The following is an 18,631-nucleotide window of genomic DNA, read 5'->3' on the forward strand; positions in this document are numbered from 1 at the left end:
ACCGCAAAAAAAAAAAAAAAAAAAAAGACCACCTAATAGGAGAATGGGAAAAAAAAAAAAACTTGAACAAACACTTCACAGATAGGATATTCAAATATTCAGTAAAACTATTTAAAAGTTCTCAAAGTCATTTATCTTCAAAGAAATGAAATTTAAAACTACAATGCATGGCTACTGTATACTCATCAGAATAGCTAAGAATAGCTAAAATGAAAAAAGACAATATCAAGTGTTGGTAAGAGTATGGAGCAACTGGAACTTTTATTTACTGCCAGTGGGAATATAGTACATCATATTAGAAAACTGTTTGACAATATCTGCTAAAAGTGAACGTAGGCATACTCCATGACCCAGCAATTCTACTCCTTCACGTTTACCCAACAGAAATGCACACACATATTTACCAAGACACAGTCACAAATTACTGAGTGTAGTATCATCAGATTGGAAACAACCCAAGTGTCCATTAAAGTCAAATACATCAATATTGTAAGTTGTGGTGTAGTCAAACAATGAAATACATAAAACAATAAGAGTAAATTAATTATGACTTCATGCAACAACGTGGCTGATTCTATTCAGCATAATATTGAGCAAAGGAAACCAGATCCAAAAGACTACCTAACGTACAATCCTATTAATGTGAGGTTCAGAAGCTTTGGATGGAATTGTAGCTGGAAACAGGCATATGGGAGGCTTCTGAGGTTTGGATAAGGTGCCTTTTCTTGATTTGAGTGTCTAGGTGCTGGCTACATGATTTGTAAAAATCTATCAGGTGTACACTTAAAGATTTGTGTACTTTTTTATACTAAGATATATTTCAATAAAACGTTTACTAAAATTTTTTTAAACTAGTTTTTGTTTAAGAAATCTTGTTTGGGCCTATTTGGAATTCACAACTTTTCCTGAATTAGTAGGCAGTATATTTTACACTTTAAAAACTTCTTTTTTCCCTACTTTATTTTATTGTCACATTATTAGCAACCCACAGATACAGTTTCCTTAATGTGTTTTATCCATAGGAAGGGTTGCTAAGTAAAGGGTCTACTTGTATAATTGTAGAAGTCTAAAAAATGTTATATCTGTAGAGGACAAGATAGCCTTGCCTGGCACGGATCCATAAAGCCTCTACCCAGCTATGTGCCTGCATGTGTTAATTATAAATTGGCTTTGCTCTCACACCTTGTTGCTTAGGTCAGTTCCGGGTCACTAAGAGCAGAGCTGGTCATTTGCGTCTGTTCATTGCAGATTCACACTCTTATCTAGTGGTAGGTACAGAGCTCATAGCTGTTTGTGATAAATAGCACTTGCTTATATTTTTCAGTAACTGAGATTTATTTTTGAAGTGAAGTTTTCTTTTTTCTTATAAGCTGAAAGTCCTGGTTGTGATGGAGAATGTTTAACATCTTAGGAATTTATCCTCCGAGCATTAACTTCACCCTTTCCATCTGTCCTCAGGTCTCCAAAATGGTATATCATTTACTACTCAAAATAACCTTTAGCTGTTTTTGTATTTTATTCTTTTCTTTTTTTTTCTTTTTTTTTTTTTTTTTCGGTACGTGGGCCTCTCACTGTTGTGGCCTCTCCCATTGCGGAGCACAGGCTCCGGACACGCAGGCTCAGCGGCCATGGCTCACGGGCCCAGCCGCTCCATGGCATGTGGGATCTTCCCGGACCGGGGCACGAACCCGTGTCCCCTGCATCGGCAGGCGGACTCTCAACCACCGCGCCACCAGGGAAGCCCTGTATTGTATTCTTTTAAAATTAGACTGCTCCTGGATATCCAAGCTCAGGTTGCTGAAAATGCTTAGAGAGTGTCAGTTTCTCTTGAGGAAAAATTTATCTCCAGAACCTCTTGTCAGTAATGCGAAATCTTTCAAAGTCCATTAATGTTTGCCCACCCTTTGGACACTCAGAAGTTCTTTTTTTCCCCCACTGAGCTGTTTTTCCCAAAAGCCAGTGTGATCAAGTTACAGTTTGGCAGGTATGGTTAGAGGTGTTTGTTGTTACTTCTTCATTTGCTTGGTTTTCTTAATGTAAAGGCTCGATACTTAAGGTAATATCATAGAATACAGGTAGTGTAGAATTATATCAGAAAAGACCACCTGTTGCAGCCTCCTCAGACAAGGAAACAAGACCTGACGCAGTTAAGTAACTGTTAAAGGCCATGGTGAGTCTCAGGTAGAAACAGGCTCTTAGGAAGGCACCCTTTCTATTGCACCTTTCTGTGTCTCCTTTCTTAGGCCAAGGAAAGTCTGTTTTATGATGAATGACTATGCATGACCCGAATGATGTTGAAATCCTGGTCGGGTTGGATCTTACAGAAACAGAACTTTACGTTTTCAGTTATTTTTTATTTGTATCAAAGGAACACATGCAAAATTTTAAAAGTCAAATTGTACTGTAAGGCCTACAGTGAAAAACAGCAGTACCCTGCCTTCCTTTCCCTTGAGTGCCCCCACGTCATTTACAAACACTTCAGTGTCCCTGCTTCCTCCAAATCCACTGCAGCTTGGCTTCTACTCACTCCCCGCTGCCCGCCAACTCACACTCTCTCTCCCTCTCTCCCTCTCCCTCTCTCTCTCTCTCTCTCTCTCTCTTTGAAACTATTCTCTCAAACATTGTAAAGTACTTGCTAATCTCCAAATCCAAAGGATACTTCTCGGCTGACATTTTATCCAGTCTTAGCACCTGTTATTGTTAAAGACTCTCCAGTTTTAAATTCTCATCTCCCTGGCTTTTGTGACTCTGCTGTCCCCTGGTTCCCTTTTTAACCTCTAGGACTATTTCTTTTCCACTAGATCTCCTTTTTCTTCCCACCACTTAAATGTGGCTTCTGTCTTTTGCTCTCATCTATATGCTTATCTTTCTTCTGTTCTAACTTTACCACTTACACTTCAATTAATCTCATTTCCTCTCCAGCCTTAAGCCTTAGCTCTTAAGTCCAATTGCTGAATACTCTTCAACTAGCACCAGATGTCTTACTTGTACTTCGGACTTAACGTGTCCAATATGGACACACTTCATTCCCCCTGTGGTCTCCTTGTCTTCTGTTTCCTGTGATATTGGTGTTCCATCATCCACATACCCTCCCAAGCTAGACATTCAGTCATTCAGAAGGAAAGAGAGAATATGTGGAGCCAGACTGGGCCTAGTTTGAATCCTGGCCCCACCCGCCACTTGGTAGCAAACGGACTGCTTTGTTCCTCAGTCTCCTCATCTCTGAATGAGGCTGTTGTGAAGGTGGGCAGAGGTAATGCATGCATCATGCTTAGAAGAATGCCTGGCACATAACGAGTGCTCAGTACATCACTGCTGCTGTCGCTGTTCCCTCTACCGTGGGTCTAATCTAACAGGAGGTCCTGTCTGTTACTCCCTCTGAATATTTTTTTTTTTTTTTTTTTTTTTTAAATTTGGGGCGGGCGGCTAGGACTCCGCCGCCGCCCGCCTGCGCTGCTCCAGTCGGCCCCGCGCGGGCTCCGCGCCCAGCTAGCGCTGCCGCGGACGGGGGCGGGCGGACGGGGGCGGACGGACGGGCGCCGGGAGCTGAGTCCCTCTGAATATTTTTGAGGGCTGTCTCCTCCTCTTCATCTCCACTGCCACAACTTCAATTCATGCTTTTGTCAGCTCACTGCACAGGTAGACAGCTGCTTAGCTAAGTCCCACGGCCACCAGCCATGTTCCCTTCTAATATATCATCCACATTGCCACCAAAATTATGTTTATTAAATTAATTTTTATCTTTATAGTATAAAAGGTATTAATTAATAAAGTTATTATTAACTAGTGTTTGAAGATCCAGTAAGTCCTAAAGGGGTCACATCAAAACACGGTAGTCCTCCGCCACTTTCAACTGTTGTGGCCAGGCCAGGGGAGGTGGGGGAGGGGTCCCAGTATTTACCACTATGTTTCCTTCTTCTATGCTTGGATTCCTGTTTCCTGACTATCAGTAGAGAGATTCTCTTGTCTTACTGTTACCAATACAATAGTTAAAGAGTTAGTTCTTTGAACTCCCATTCTCCCAATATTATTAGGCCACTATTTTAGTTATATGAGTAGTCAGTGTTTTCATTACAGTTTTTACATAAGTTATTATTATTTGCATGGAGCCAAGTAATATACTATACCTACTTTCTTTTCTTAAATAACTTTTTGTTTTTCCTAGAGTTAACAGTAAAATTGTCTTATTTCTTTATTTGCTTATTAGTTCTCTGAGTATCTGTAACCTTCAAGTGTGCCCATTCAGTGTTAAAGCCCCTCTCTCAGTGGCTGACCCTATCAGATATTCTCTAAGTTCCTTTTTTAGGCTGGAGTCATAACTCCTGGAGGTCTAATCTTCCAGCTCCAAACTGGACTGGCAGTTCTCTGTGCCTAGTTCACAGAGGTCTTCCTTAGGGCTCCTCTTCTCTACTCTCTAGGATCAGATCCTTTGTTTTTTAGAAACCAAGTTAATCCTTTTTATTGGTTTACTCCTTTACTTTACTAAAACACATTCTCCAGCAGCTTTCTAAGAAAGGATTCATCATGGGAAGTAAGCCTTTTACATGCCCAAAAATGTCTCTGTTCTAATATCTTCACACTTACAGAATTCTGTGAAATCATTTTCCCTCCTTTTTTTTTTTAAACTCCTTATTGACCGGGGTATTTTTGCAGAAATTAATGCCTGTGGCCAGCAATTTTTATTTCGGCTGATCAAAATTAATTCTGTTATTTCACTAACACTTTGTGGGTTATTACATTCAATAGTTAACCTGACACACCTGTAGAGTCTTCTAATTTTCATGAAATTTTGTCTTCAGTCCACTCTTCTGTAGAAGCAGAGGAGCATTCTCCAGCATCGTGAGTTTCATTTTCACTTTCCATATCAGAATCAATCACTAAGGTTTTTGTCTTTTTGTTGGTATAATATTCACATCATCTGAATCATAACTGTATTCTGAAGAACTGTCATTACTGCTATTTCTGATCTATGCTCATTCCTGGGACTCTGGTGTGACTGAGCTGCCCTTTCATCCGTATCCCCCTTTGCAGATAGTTTGTTTACAGTTTTCTTCATTTGCAAAGTCATTTACCAATCTTCCATCCATTTTCTGTCTTCCAAAAATTTATTGCTATCACTTATCCCCCCTCCTGTCTCCTCTGATGTTCTCTTTGTTCTTCTGGGTTTATGCTTTTTAAAAAAATTATTTCCTCTTATTTCAGTGTGATTTTGGAAGGAAAGGAAAGAAACACATATTTTAATTCTCCATGTTTAACCGGAAGTCCAGCACCAATTCCATCTATCATCATTCTTATGAAAGGATTATATCAGCCCATATGTCCCCCTAATTTATTACACGAGTAACCAGAAGTACTTTACTGAAATCCTGTGTTCCAATATAGATGCAGACTAGGTAGAAAGTGACTTGCATACATACTCTTTGTGGATGGCTATAGAATATTAAAGACCTTATGAATCTTTAATATATAAATGTTACAGGGAAAATTACATGCAATTACAGAAGAATAGCCCTAAGAGCAAATGGTGCACAAAGATTATAGCATTTAAGACTGTGACAGAAATCAGTGAGAGAGATCGAAAACTCTATAGTTATATATTTCTTTGAAAACCAAGTTAAACAATGGAAAGCTCTGTAAGAATAACAGCACAAGATAAAAAAGCATTTTCACAATTCACAAGATACGGTACTGCTGGCCGTTTAAGTACTAACGCCAGGGTCGGGGTGAGAGGGAGCTGTATGAGTCCACCTTCATTCCTCTATCACATGTCAAGCAAAATCAAGATAAGAGCACATTAGCAGTGCAAAGTCATAGAAAGGAGAATGCCTGATGTCTCCTTGCTACAACCCAAGTAAAGAAATAAGGCAGCCAGCTGGGATGATACAGTGCAGGAAATTACTATGTCAAAGTAGATGAATTAGATGTATCCCTCAGTGTCCAGATAACAAATGGACTGTGTGTATCCCGGGTTAGGAATGGTGCCAGTTGGCCTGAGGACAAAATAGTCCTATCCAGGGGTCGGCATACTTTTTCTGCAAAGGGCCATATAGTAGACAGTTTAGGTTTTGCAGCCCAGATGGTGATCTATGTCACAACCTTTAAAAGTTTAAACAATTAAATATATTCCATTATTAAAGGAGGATACAGTCTAGAGGTGAATGCAGGCATCTGATAAATTGTCAGTATGATGCTGCTAGGAAGGCAAGAATACAGAATTCCAGAAAACATTTTTAAGTGAAGCAACTTGTATTTGAAGGTCAGGAAGACCTCTCTGAAGAATTGGCATTCAAGCTGAGACCTGAAGATTAGCTAGATGAAGAAAAACTGATAAAATTTCCAGGCAGAGGAAATTGCCTTTGCAAAGACAGAAAAGCAAGGTGGGGAGGGTGGCATGCGATGACACCACAGCAGTGGACCGGGGTTGGGTTGGTTGGCAAGGGCTTGGTCACCCAGCACACACATGTTTTGCTCCACTGAGGCTGTAAAAACAATGAGTTTCTGTTCTGTATACCTTCCCTCGCTTGATAGGAAGGAAAGTCAGTCTAAGAACCACATAGGTATGTGAGAGAAGCCAGCCCCAGATTGAAACTTCACTGTGGGTAATCTCCATATAACTAATGGAGAAGTCATTTTCTCTATTCACAGGAGTTTTTTGAGAACCCTGCTTTTCGTCCTGATGGTTTGAAACTCTACCCTACCCTGGTGATTCGTGGAACTGGGCTTTATGAGTTGTGGAAATCGGGAAGATACAAGAGTTATTCTCCCAGTGACCTGATTGAATTGGTGGCCCGGATCCTTGCCCTCGTGCCTCCGTGGACTCGAGTGTACCGAGTGCAGAGGTAATGTGTTAATCTTTTATGCCAGAAGTCATCAGTGATGAGTCTTATCTGTTAACAGTTTCTAATGAGAAGAGTCTTACTGCAAATTGATGGGTTTGAATTTTTTTTAATTAAAAATGGGACACCTAGAATGCTGTCTGTAGATAGAGAGGATGGAAATGATAGGACAGCACGTCCAAGCCTCTTTGCCAGTATCACGTTTATTCACATGTTCACCTCTCCATTCGCGAGCCAGGAGATGGAGGATGATGGGAAGTGAGCATGGTGTTTGGTTCCAGGAGCTTATGATCTACATCAGCGTTTCCTTTCTCAGATCTGCTCCAACCCAGATACTCCAGTGAGTGTGGGAGGAGGACGTGGAGCCATGTGTCTGTTATCCCTGTTCTAGAGCCTCTGAAGAAAAAAGAAAGAGTAGCAACGAGCATTCTTTACTGACATTAATGTAAATGTGGAGAAAGAGTGACATATTCCTGATAGTGTGAAGGAAATCATCTGAACTACTTTTCTAGGAGAAACTGAGATCTCATTTTCAATCGTGGTCTTTTTTTTTTTTTAAATAGAAACATAACACTGAAGGAAAATTTTAGAAGCCATAAAGTTACCTATTTACCTACAATCCTGACAAAGCCATTCCTGTACTTCCTGGTCGTTAAGGCACATTTCTACCACCCTGCCAAAAACTGCCTGTATTCCAGTATTACCAGTACAAGGCCAAATGGGGATCGATAAATGCGTGTCCAGTCAGCTGCTGTGACTAGGATTCCACTGAGCACAACAACTGTGCTACTAATAACATAAAGCAGAACTATCAACTAAAGGGAAATTATCAACGATATAAAATAATGGATTTCCTTAAAGGTCAAAGGATATTTACACCACATTTCTGGCACAGTGTATTTATTTCTCAAATTTTTTAAATTATTGGCCCAACTTAAGGACCTAAATTGCTTAATGATCTCTATTTTTAAAAATACTAAGGAGATAGTGACTAGAAAATCAGCCATCAAAATCATTTGCATTATCCTTCCTCTTCTCTTCCACCTTTCTGGAACAATTCAGTCCAAAAGACATTAGGAGCTACTGAGCAACGCAGGCATCCACACAAGGGACACAGGGAGCCGCAGGGCCCAGAGCACGGGGAGAAGGGTGTTCTCAGGGAGGAGGTGGTGGTGTGGTTCAGGCTGCTGCAGCCCAGATGTGTGAGGAAGGCGTTCTCACTGACGGCTGACCTGGCACCAGATGTCAGAGCTCAGTAGGGCGAGGAGGATGTGTCTGAGGGGTGTGGAGACGAGGACAGCAACAGAGGGTCAGTAACTTGCAAGGGGTGGATCTAATAAGCAGATAATATTAAGGATAATGGGAGCTGGGTTTTCTGTTATCTGAAAAGGGAATGCCAAATATGAAAAAGGAGAAAATTCTAATGTACCCCATGGTGTTTGGGAATAGGAGATACTGGTGTGAACTTGTGGTTTTCAACATATTGGTAGAGATAGAAATAACTGTAAATGTAACAAACAATAACAAATACAATGGTGTGTGCACATGTCCTTTTCACAGTCTGTTTAATGGCCATGATTTTTGCAGTTTTGTGCTGTTTGTTGGTGATTTCACTGTTTAAAATGGCCTGAAGTGTTGTGTGTAGTGTTCCTGAGTGCAGGAAGGCTGTGCTGTGCCTTACCTTATGGGGTTTCCCTTGTGTGTTATTTGTTGTTTTTCCCTTGCTGCTTTTAATATGTTTTCTTTGTATTTAATTTTTGAGAGTTTGATTAGAAAAGGCATGTATTAGATTAGCTTCATTCAGATATGAGCTATGAGCCATGAGTTTCATGATAATGAATCATCTGCCTGTTTATTGAGAGAGAGAGAGAGAGACACACCAACACCTTAAACAGAAATACACATAAAGTAAGGTCATGTGTTGATCAGCTGATGGAAATGCTGTGACCGGAGGCTCACAGGAAGCTGGGATGGAGTCTAGGATTAGACAACAGTAAAGTGCCAATGTTAGTTTCCTGATTTTGATGGTTGTATTACTGTTACCCAAGAGAATATCCTTGTTGTAGGAAATACTTAGAGTATTCTGGGGGTATTGGGACATCTTGTTCCCAATTTACTTTCAAATATTATACTTCAGGAATATAGTTATTTGTACCACACTTGGGAATTTTTCTGTGACTTTGAGATTGTTTCAAAAACTTAATACAATAGAAACAAAGATGCAATAAGTAATACTAATAACAACAAAAGAAAAATAGTATTTGCATTTAACTCACTGGGGCAACCAGAGAATAGTGAAGACACTACTTCCCAGCAGCAGAGCAGGGTAACAGGTACCACAGAATAGAAATTTCACAGCCATAGACACCATAGTTTTCCTACCAAGAGTAACAAGGCATAGATCACACGGGCAATCAGATGAAGAATTTGCATTCTCCCCATTCATTTTTAGATTTAAATTTCTTCTTTTTTTTTTTAATACATCTTTATTGGAGTATAATTGCTTTACAATGGTGTGTTAGTTTCTGCTTTATAACAAAGTGAATCAGTTATACATATACGTATGTTCCCATATCTCTTCCCTCTTGCGTCTCCCTCCCTCCCTCCCACCCTCCCTATCCCATCCCTCCAGGCGGTCACAAAGCACCAAGCTGATCTCCCTGTGCTATGCGGCTGCTTCCCACTAGCTATCTACCTTATGATTGGTAGTGTATATATGTCCATGCCTCTCTCTCGCTTTATTACAGCTTACCCTTCCCCCTCCCCATATCCTCAAGTCCATTTTCTAGTAGGTCTGTGTCTTTATTCCTGTCTTACCCCTAGGTTCTTCATGACATTTCTTTTTCTTAAATTCCATACATATGTGTTAGCATATGGTATCTGTCTTTCTCTTTCTGACTTACTTCACTCTGTATGACAGACTCTAGGTCTATCCACATTACAAATAGCTCAATTTCATTTCTTTTTATGGCTGAGTAATATTCCATTGTATATATGTGCCACATCTTCTTTATCCATTCATCCAATGATGGACACTTAGGTTGTTTCCATCTAAGGGCTATTGTAAATAGAGCTGCAATGAACATTTTGGTACATGACTCTTTTTGAATTATGGTTTTCTCAGGGTATATGCCCAGTAGTGGGATTGCTGGGTCATATGATAGTTCTATTTCTAGTTTTTTAAGGAACCTCCATACTGTTCTCCATAGTGGCTGTACCAATTCACATTCCCACCAACAGTGCAAGAGGGTTCCCTTTTCTCCACACCCTCTCCAGCATTTATTGTTTCTAGATTTTTTGATGATGGCCATTCTGACTGGTGTGAGATGATATCTCATTGTAGTTTTGATTTGCATTTCTCTAATGATTAATGATGTTGAGCATTCTTTCATGTGTTTGTTAGCAGTCTGTATATCTTCTTTGGAGAAATGTCTATTGACGTCTTCTGCCCATTTTTGGATTGGGTTGTTTGTTGTTTTGTTATTGAGCTGCATGAGCTGCTTATAAATTTTAGAGATTAATCCTTTGTCAGTTGCTTCATTTGCAAATATTTTCTCCCATTCTGAGGGTTGTCTTTTGGTCTTGTTTATGGTGTCCTTTGCTGTGCAAAAGCTTTGAAGTTTCATTAGGTCCCATTTGTTTATTTTTGGTTTTATTTCCATTTTTCTAGGAGGTGGGTCAAAAAGGATCTTGCTGTGATTTATGTCATAGAGTGTTCTGCCTATGTTTTCCTCTAAGAGTTTGATAGTTTCTGGCCTTACATTTAGGTCTTTAATCCATTTTGAGCTTATTTTTGTGTATGGTGTTAGGGAGTGATCTAATCTCATACTTTTACATGTACCTGTCCAGTTTTCCCAGCACCCCTTATTGAAGAGGCTGTCCTTTCTCCACTGTACATTCCTGCCTCCTTTATCAAAGATAAGGTGACCATATGTGCATAGGTTTATCTCTGGGCTTTGTATCCTGTTCCATTGATCTATCTTTCTGTTTCTGTGCCAGTACCATACTGTCTTGATTACTGTAGCTTTGTAGTATAGTCTGAAGTCAGGGAGCCTGATTCCTCCAGCTCTGTTTTTCTTTCTCAAGATTGCTTTGGCTATTCGGGGTCTTTTGTGTTTCCATACAAATTGTGAAATTTTTTGTTTTAGTTCTGTGAAAAATGCCAGTGGTAGTTTGATAGGGATTGCACTGAATCTGTAGATTGCTTTGGGTAGTACAGTCATTTTCACAATGTTGATTCTTCCAGTCCAAGAACATGGTATATCTCTCCATCTATTTGTATCATCTTTAATTTCTTTCATCAGTGTCTTATAATTTTCTGCATACAGGTCTTTTGTCTCCTTAGGTAGGTTTATTCCTAGATATTTTATTCTTTTTGTTGCAGTGGTAAATGGGAGTGTTTTCTTGATTTTTCTTTCAGATTTTTCATCATTAGTGTATAGGAATGCCAGAGATTTCTGTGCATTAATCTTGTATCCTGCTACTTTACCGAATTCATTGAGTAGCTCTAGTTGTTTTCTGTTAGCATCTTTAGGATTCTCTATGCATAGTATCATGTCATCTGCAAACAGAGACAGCTTTACTTCTTTTCCAATTTGCATTCCTTTTATTTATTTTTCTTCTCTGATTGCTGTGGCTAAAACTTCCAAAACTATGTTGAACAATAGTGCTGAGAGTGGACAATCTTTTCTTGTTCCTGATCTTAGAGGAAATGGTTTCAGTTTTTCACCATTGAGAACCATGTTGGCTGTGGGTTTGTCATATATGGCCTTTATTATGTTGAGGAAAGTTCCCTGTATGCCTACTTTCTGCAGGGTTTTTATCATAAATGCGTGTTGAATTTTGTCGAAAGCTTTTTCTGCATCTACTGAGATGATCATATGGTTTTTCTCCTTCATTTTGTTATTATGGTGTATCATGTTGATTGATTTGTGTATACTGAAGAATCCTTGCATTCCTGGAATAAACCCTACTTGATCATGGTGTATGATCCTTTTGATGTGCTGTTGGATTCTGTTTGCTAGTATTTTGTTGAGGATTTTTGCATCTATGTTCATCAGTGATATTGGCCTGTAGTTTTCTTTCTTTGTGGCAACCTTGTCTGGTTTTGGTATCAAGGTGATGGTGGCCTCGTAGAATGAGTTTGGGAGTGTTCTTCCCTCTGCTATATTTTGGAAGAGTTTGAGAAGGATGAGTGTTATCTCTTCTCTAAATGCTTGATAGAATTCGCCTGTGAAGCCATCTGGTCCTGGGCTTTTGTTTGCTGGAAGATTTTTAATCACAGTTTCAATTTCAGTGTTTGTGATTGGTCTGTTCATATTTTCTATTTCTTCCTGATTCAGTCTTGGCAGGTTGTGTATTTCTAAGAATTTGTCCATTTCTTCCAGGTTGTCTATTTTATTGGCACAGAGTTGCTTGTAGGAATCTCTCATGATCTTTTGTATTTCTGCAGTGTCAGTTGTTACTTCTCCTTTTTCATTTCTAATTCTATTGATTTGAGTCTTCTCAAATGATGAGTCTGGCTAATGGTTTATCTATTTTGTTTATCTTCTCAAAGAACCAGCTTTTAGTTTTTTTGATTTGCTATTGTTTCCTTCATTTCTTTTTCATTTATTTCTGATCTGATTTTTATGATTTCTTTCCTTCTGCTAACTTTGGGGTTTTTTTGTTCTTCTTTCTCTAATTGCTTTAGGTGCAAGGTTAGGTTGTTTATTCGAGATGTTTCCTGTTTCTTAAGGTAGGATTGTATTGCTATAAACTTCCCTCTTAGAACTGCTTTTGCTGCATCCCATAGGTTTGGGGTCATCGTGTCTCCATTGTCACTTGTTTCTAGGTATTTTTTGATTTCCTCTTTGATTTCTTCAGTGATCACTTCGTTATTAAGTAGTGTATTGTTTAGCTTCCATGTGTTTGTATTTTTTACAGATCTTTTCCTGTAATTGATATCTAGTCTCTTAGCATTGTGGTCAGAAAAGATACTTGATACAATTTCACTTTTCTTAAATTTACCAAGGCTTGATTTGTGACCCAAGATATGATCTATCCTGCAGAATATTCCATGAGCACTTGAGAAAAATGTGTATTCTGTTGTTTTCGGATGGAATGTCCTATGAATATCAATTAAGTCCATCTTGTTTAATGTATCATTTAAAGCTTGTGTTTCCTTACTTATTTTCATTTTGGATGATCTGTCCATTGGTGAAAGTGGGGTGTTAAAGTCCCCTACTATGAATGTGTTACTATTGATTTCCCCTTTTATGGCTGTTAGTATTTGCCTTATGTATTGAGGTGCTCGTATGTTGGGTGCATAAATATTTACAATTGTTATATCTTCTTCTTGAATTGATCCCTTCATCATTATGTAGTGTCCTTCTTTGTCTCTTCTAATAGTCGTTATTTTAAAGTCTATTTTGTCTGATAAGAGAATTGCTACTCCAGCTTTCTTTTGGTTTCCATTTGCATGGAATATCTTTTTCCATTCCCTTACTTTCAGTCTGTATGTGTCTCTAGGTCTGAAGTGGGTCTCTTGTAGACAGCATATATATGGGTCTTGTTTTTGTATCCATTCAGCCAATCTGTTTCTTTTGGTGGGAGCATTTAGTCCATTTACATTTAAGGTAATTATCGATATGTATGTTCCTATTCCCATTTTCTTAATTGTTTTGGGTTCATTATTGTACGTCTTTTCCTTCTCTTGTGTTTCTTGCCTAGAGAAGTTCCTTTAGCATTTGTTGTAAAGCTGGTTTGGTGGTGCTGAACTCTCTTAGCTTTTGCTTGTCTGTAAAGGTTTTAATTTCTCCATCAAATCTGAGTGAGATCCTTGCTGGTTAGTAATCTTGGTTGCAGCTTTTTCTCCTTCATCACTTTAAATATGTCCTGCCACTCCCTTCTGGCTTGCAGCGTTTCTGCTGAAAGATCAGCTGTTAACCTTATGGGGAATTCCCTTGTATGTTATTTGTTGTTTTTCCCTTGCTGCTTTTAATATGTTTTCTTTGTATTTAATTTTTGACAGTTTGATTAATATGTGTCTTGGCATATTTCTCCTTGGATTTATCCTGTATGGGACTGTGCTTCCTGGACTTGATTGACTATTTCCTTTCCCATATTAGGGAAGTTTTCAACTATAATCTCTTCAAATATTTTCTCAGTCCCTTTCTTTTGCTCTTCTTCTTCTGGAACCCCTATAATTCGAATGTTGGTGCGTTTAATGTTGTCCCAGAGGTCTCTGAGACTGTCCTCAGTTCTTTTCATTCTTTTTTCTTTATTCTGCTCTGCAGTGTTATTTCCACTATTTTATCTTCCAGGTCACTTATCCGTTCTTCTGCCTCAGTTATTCTGCTATTGATCCCATCTAGAGTATTTTTAATTTCATTTATTGTATTGTTCATCGTTGCTTGTTTCATTTTTAGTTCTTCTAGGTCCTTGTTAAATGTTTCTTGCATTTTGTCTATTCTGTTTCCAAGATTTTGGATCATCTTTACTATCATTATTCTGAATTCTTTTTCAGGTAGACGGCCTATTTCCTCTTTATTCGTTTGGTCTGGTGGGTTTTTATCTTGCTCCTTCATCTGCTGTGTGTTTCTCTGTCTTCTCATTTTGCTTATCTTACTGAGTTTGGGGTCTCCTTTTTGCAGGCTGCAGGTTCGTAGTTCCTGTTGTTTTTGGTGTCTGTCCCCAGTGGCTAAGGTTGGTTCAGTGGGTTGTGTAGGCTTCCTGGTGGAGGGGACTAGTGCCTGTGTTCTGATGGATGAGGCTGGATCTTGTCTTTCTGGTGGGCAGGTCCATGTCTGGTGGTGTGTTTTGGGGTGTCTGTGGACATATTCACATACATGATTTTAGGCAGCCTCTCTGCTAATGGGTGGGATTGTGTTCCTGTCTTGCTAGTTGTTTGGCATAGGGTGTCCAGCACTGTAGCTTGCTGGTCGTTGAGTGAAGCTGGGTGCTGGTGTTGACATGGAGATCTCTGGGAGATTTTCGCCATTTGATATTATGTGGAGCTGGGAGGTCTCTTGTGGACCAGTATCCTGAAGTTGGCTCTCCCACCTCAGAGGCACAGCACTGACACCTGCCTGCAGCACCAAGAGCCTTTCATCTACACGGCTCAGAATAAAAGGGGGAAAAAGTAGAATGAAAGAATTAGTAGAAGAAGAAAGAAAGAGAGAGGGAGGGAGGGAGGGAAGGAAGGAAGGAAAAAAAGAAAGAAAGAAGATAAAGTAAAATAAAATAAAGTTATTAAAATAAAAAATAATTATTAAGAAAAAAATTGTTTTAATGGACGGATAGGACAAATGGTGGAAGCAAAGCTATAAAGACAAAATCTCACACGGAAGCATACACGTACACACTCACAAAGAGAGGAAAAGGGGAAAAAATCATAAATCTTGCTCTCAAAGTCCACCTCCTCAATTTGGGATGATTCGTTGTCTATTCATGCATTCCACAGATGCAGGGTACATCAAGTTGATTGTGGAGCTTTAATCTGCTGCTTCTGAGGCTGCTGGGAGAGATTTCCCTTTCTCTTCTTTGTTCTCACAGCTCCCGGGGCTCAGCTTTGGATTTGGCCCCGCCTCTGCGTGTAGGTTGCCAGAGGGCATCTGTTCTTCGCTCAGACAGGATGGGGTTAAAAGAGCGGCTGATTCGGGGGCTCTGGCTCACTCAGGCCGGGGGGAGGGAGGGGCATGGAGTGCGGGGCGAGCCTGCGGCGGCAGAGGCCAGCATGACGTTGCACCAGCCTGAGGCGCGCCGCGCGTTCTCTCGCGGAAGTTGTCCCTGGATCACGAGACCCTGGGAGTGGCGGGCTGCACAGACTCCCGGGAGGGCTGTGTGGAGAGTGACCTGCGCTCGCACACAGGCTTCTTGGTGGCGGCAGCAGCAGCCTTAGCATCTCATGCCCGTCTCTGGGGTGCGCGCTTTAGCCGCGGCTCGCGCCCGTCTCTGGAGCTCCTTTAAGCAGCGCTCTTAATCCCCTCTCCTCACGCACCAGGAAACAAAGAGGGAAGAAAAAGTCTCTTGCCTCTTCGGCAGGTCCAGACTTTTACCCATACTCCCGGCTAGCTGTGGTGCACTAACCCCCTGCAGGCTGTGTTCACGCGGCCAACCCCAGTTCTCTCCCTGGGATCCGACCGAAGCCCGAGCCTCAGCTCCCAGCTCACCTGCCCCGGCGGGTGAGCAGACAAATCTCTTGGGCTGGTGAGTGCCAGTCGGCACCGATCCTTTGTGTGGGAATCTCTCCGCTTTGCCCTCAGCACCCCTGTTGCTGTGCTCTCCTCTGCGGCTCCGAAGCTTCCCCCCTCCGCCACCCGCAGTCTCCGCCCACGAGGGGGCTTCCTAATGTGTGGAAACCTTTCCTCCTTCACAGCTCCCTCCCACTGGTGCAGGTCCCGTTCCTGTCCTTTTGTCTCTGTTTATTCTGTTTTCTTTTGCCCTACCCAGGTACGTGGGGAGTTTCTTGCCTTTTGGGAGGTCTGAGGTCTTCTGCCAGCGTTCAGTAGGTGTTCTGTAGGAGTTGTTCCACGTGTAGATGTATTTCTGGTGTATCTGTGGGGAGGAAGGTGATCTCTGCGTCTTACTCTTCCGCCATCTTCCCCTTGTCCTCCTTTTGCTTTAAATTTCTTACTGCTGTAACCAGCGAGTCAAAAGCAACAAAGACATTGCTATAACAGTAAAAGCTTAATTTTATAGGCTTTATGAAATACCACTATGGAACATTATCCTGGCTTACCACCAACTGAAAAAATAAGGATTTCAAGAAAACAGGAGCAGCAAATATAGTCTCTATAGGAAAATTGTAAAGGGGCCATGACAGCAAGAATTAAGAATACGTATATTATACAACCAAAAGGGTGTACAAGGAGAAAGGCATGATATTATGGATAACAAACATGAGGCTGATTAAAGACACCTCCCTGTTCCTAGTTCTCCTGTCATGACCCCATTGCAGCTCTCTGGAGAGCTGTCCTTGTTCACATAGTACACTTAACACTTAATAACAATTTGGTAGCTGTGTTCTGATAAAACAGCTTCATATCTCTGCATAAAAACTTTATGCTCCATTTACTGATGTTTTTAAAGTTATATTCAGATATAGCTGGAACTTGGTATATCTGGACTTCTAGAAAGAAACTTGTATCGAGGGCTTGATGGTAAAATGTTGAAAAAGAAGTGCTAAGGAAAGTGTTAATGGGTAACTCAAGGTTTACATACAGATGTGTACAAGAGAAGGCTGAGTGTTTAGACAGTGTTCAGGGGCTGAGAAACCTTTTGAGTTGGGAAAAGAGAATCGCACTGTTTCTTCTATCTTCAGTTTTAAACTTTTAGAACGATTCTGAAAATGTAGAAAACTGATAGTGGTCTAGAAGTGCAGTTAAGTACCCTCACTCTATTAATTTGGAAGCAGTTGGTTATGTCTTGCTGGAAAGAAGCCATTAGCAAAGCAAAAAGCCTCCTCTTAGGGTGTTTAATCCAGGTGATTTTAATAATTATAGTTAATTTTTGTTTTAAATCATAGTAAAGGAAAATCATGTGTGTCTTTTTGTTCTGTGCCTTTAGAAAATCTGGCTATCTCTATGTTGGTTCACCTAGTGACAGCTTCTACTAATTACAAGCAACTTGCTTAGTGTTCACTAGCAAATCTAAACTTATACATGGAGGAGAAGATTTTAGGAATTGTTTTCTAGACAGGTGTCAGAAGGAAGGAACAAAGGAAGGAAAATGGGAGGGAAGATATTTCAAGTGAAAACACAGTGTTTTACACTTGTCTTTTTTTAAAAAAACACTATAATTTACTATTAGATTACCTGATATTTTTTTAATTGGCCATTTTCCCCACTCCACCCCCCTTTTTTTTCTTAATTAATTTACACTTTAAATTTTATGACAGTTGAGTCAATACCATTTTACCGGGTGTTTTTATGAAGTAGCATCCCAATAGATTATTCTGTATTGCAGCCCTGAAGGGTGCAGTCAATGATTAAATGTAAAATTCTGTCCAGGCACATGATGGAGCCACATTAAACTGCTGGTGCCCACAGGCTGTGTAACAGCTGTCTGCCTTGATGTGATTTTTTTAAATCACTGTGAAGCATTAGAATAGAATACCAATTTGCAGCCAAAAGATGCTTCTGAAGTGCAAGAAACTTCAGACCAAAAAAGCTCTAGACAGCATTTTGAAAGGATTTTGATGAGCAGATTGCAAATATTAGTGCCTGTAAGCTTGAAAATGTTACCTGTGAAATAGAAAAGTGAGTATTTTTGAATGTAGTATCTCTTCAAGCCAAGAAGGTGAAACAAATGGAAAAACCTAAAAATAATTTTAAGTCCCACCTAGATGGATGTATCAAGTTCAGATGGTCAGTAATCTTACCTGGGTTTTGAACTCCTAGGAGTCTGTAACAGTGTCTATTTATATATTCCAAATTGCTTAATATACTACTTTGCACATAGAAGATGCTCAACATATATAGAACTCTCTCTCTTCATTTTTAGTGAAAAAAACTTTATCACTGAAAGTGGAGATTGCCACATTTCTATTCCCTAATGAGGAAAAACTCCTGTCTGGTACACTCCAGGCATTTCACTGCCAAAGACCATTAAAGCCATATTGCATTTGTAGTGACAGACATAAATTTAAGGACATTTATGAACTGTCAGCATCATTATAAAGCCCTGTGTTACCAGGTCCACACTGACTTGTGCTTTGGGGTAGTCAGTGCCAGCTTCAGGGACATGCAACCTGTGTAGTCTCATAGGTCTTTAACTTGGCCTAATGCTCTGCTCTCACTGTCTTGAAACCATTA

The 18,631-nt window shown here is 40.1% G+C and overlaps 1 protein-coding gene across 2 annotated transcripts in view; it reads left to right on the forward strand.

Annotated features, from left to right (window-relative positions):
• The window catches only part of ELP3 (elongator acetyltransferase complex subunit 3), a 113,633-nt gene that overhangs the window by 51,746 nt on the left and 43,256 nt on the right, over positions 1–18,631 (forward strand). Inside the window, exon 10 of one of the 2 annotated variants that reach the window (XM_027088083.1) lies at positions 6,646–6,839. In XM_027088083.1, the coding sequence (XP_026943884.1) occupies positions 6,646–6,839 (194 nt within the window). The remainder of the gene's footprint in view (positions 1–6,645; positions 6,840–18,631) is intronic. The other variant, XM_027088081.1, reaches the window with a different exon arrangement.

The sequence above is a fragment of the Aethalodelphis obliquidens genome, unplaced genomic scaffold (genome assembly GCF_003676395.1).
Source record: "Aethalodelphis obliquidens isolate GAN/ISIS:26980383/991018 unplaced genomic scaffold, ASM367639v1 scaffold61, whole genome shotgun sequence".
Lineage (NCBI taxonomy): Eukaryota > Metazoa > Chordata > Mammalia > Artiodactyla > Delphinidae > Aethalodelphis > Aethalodelphis obliquidens.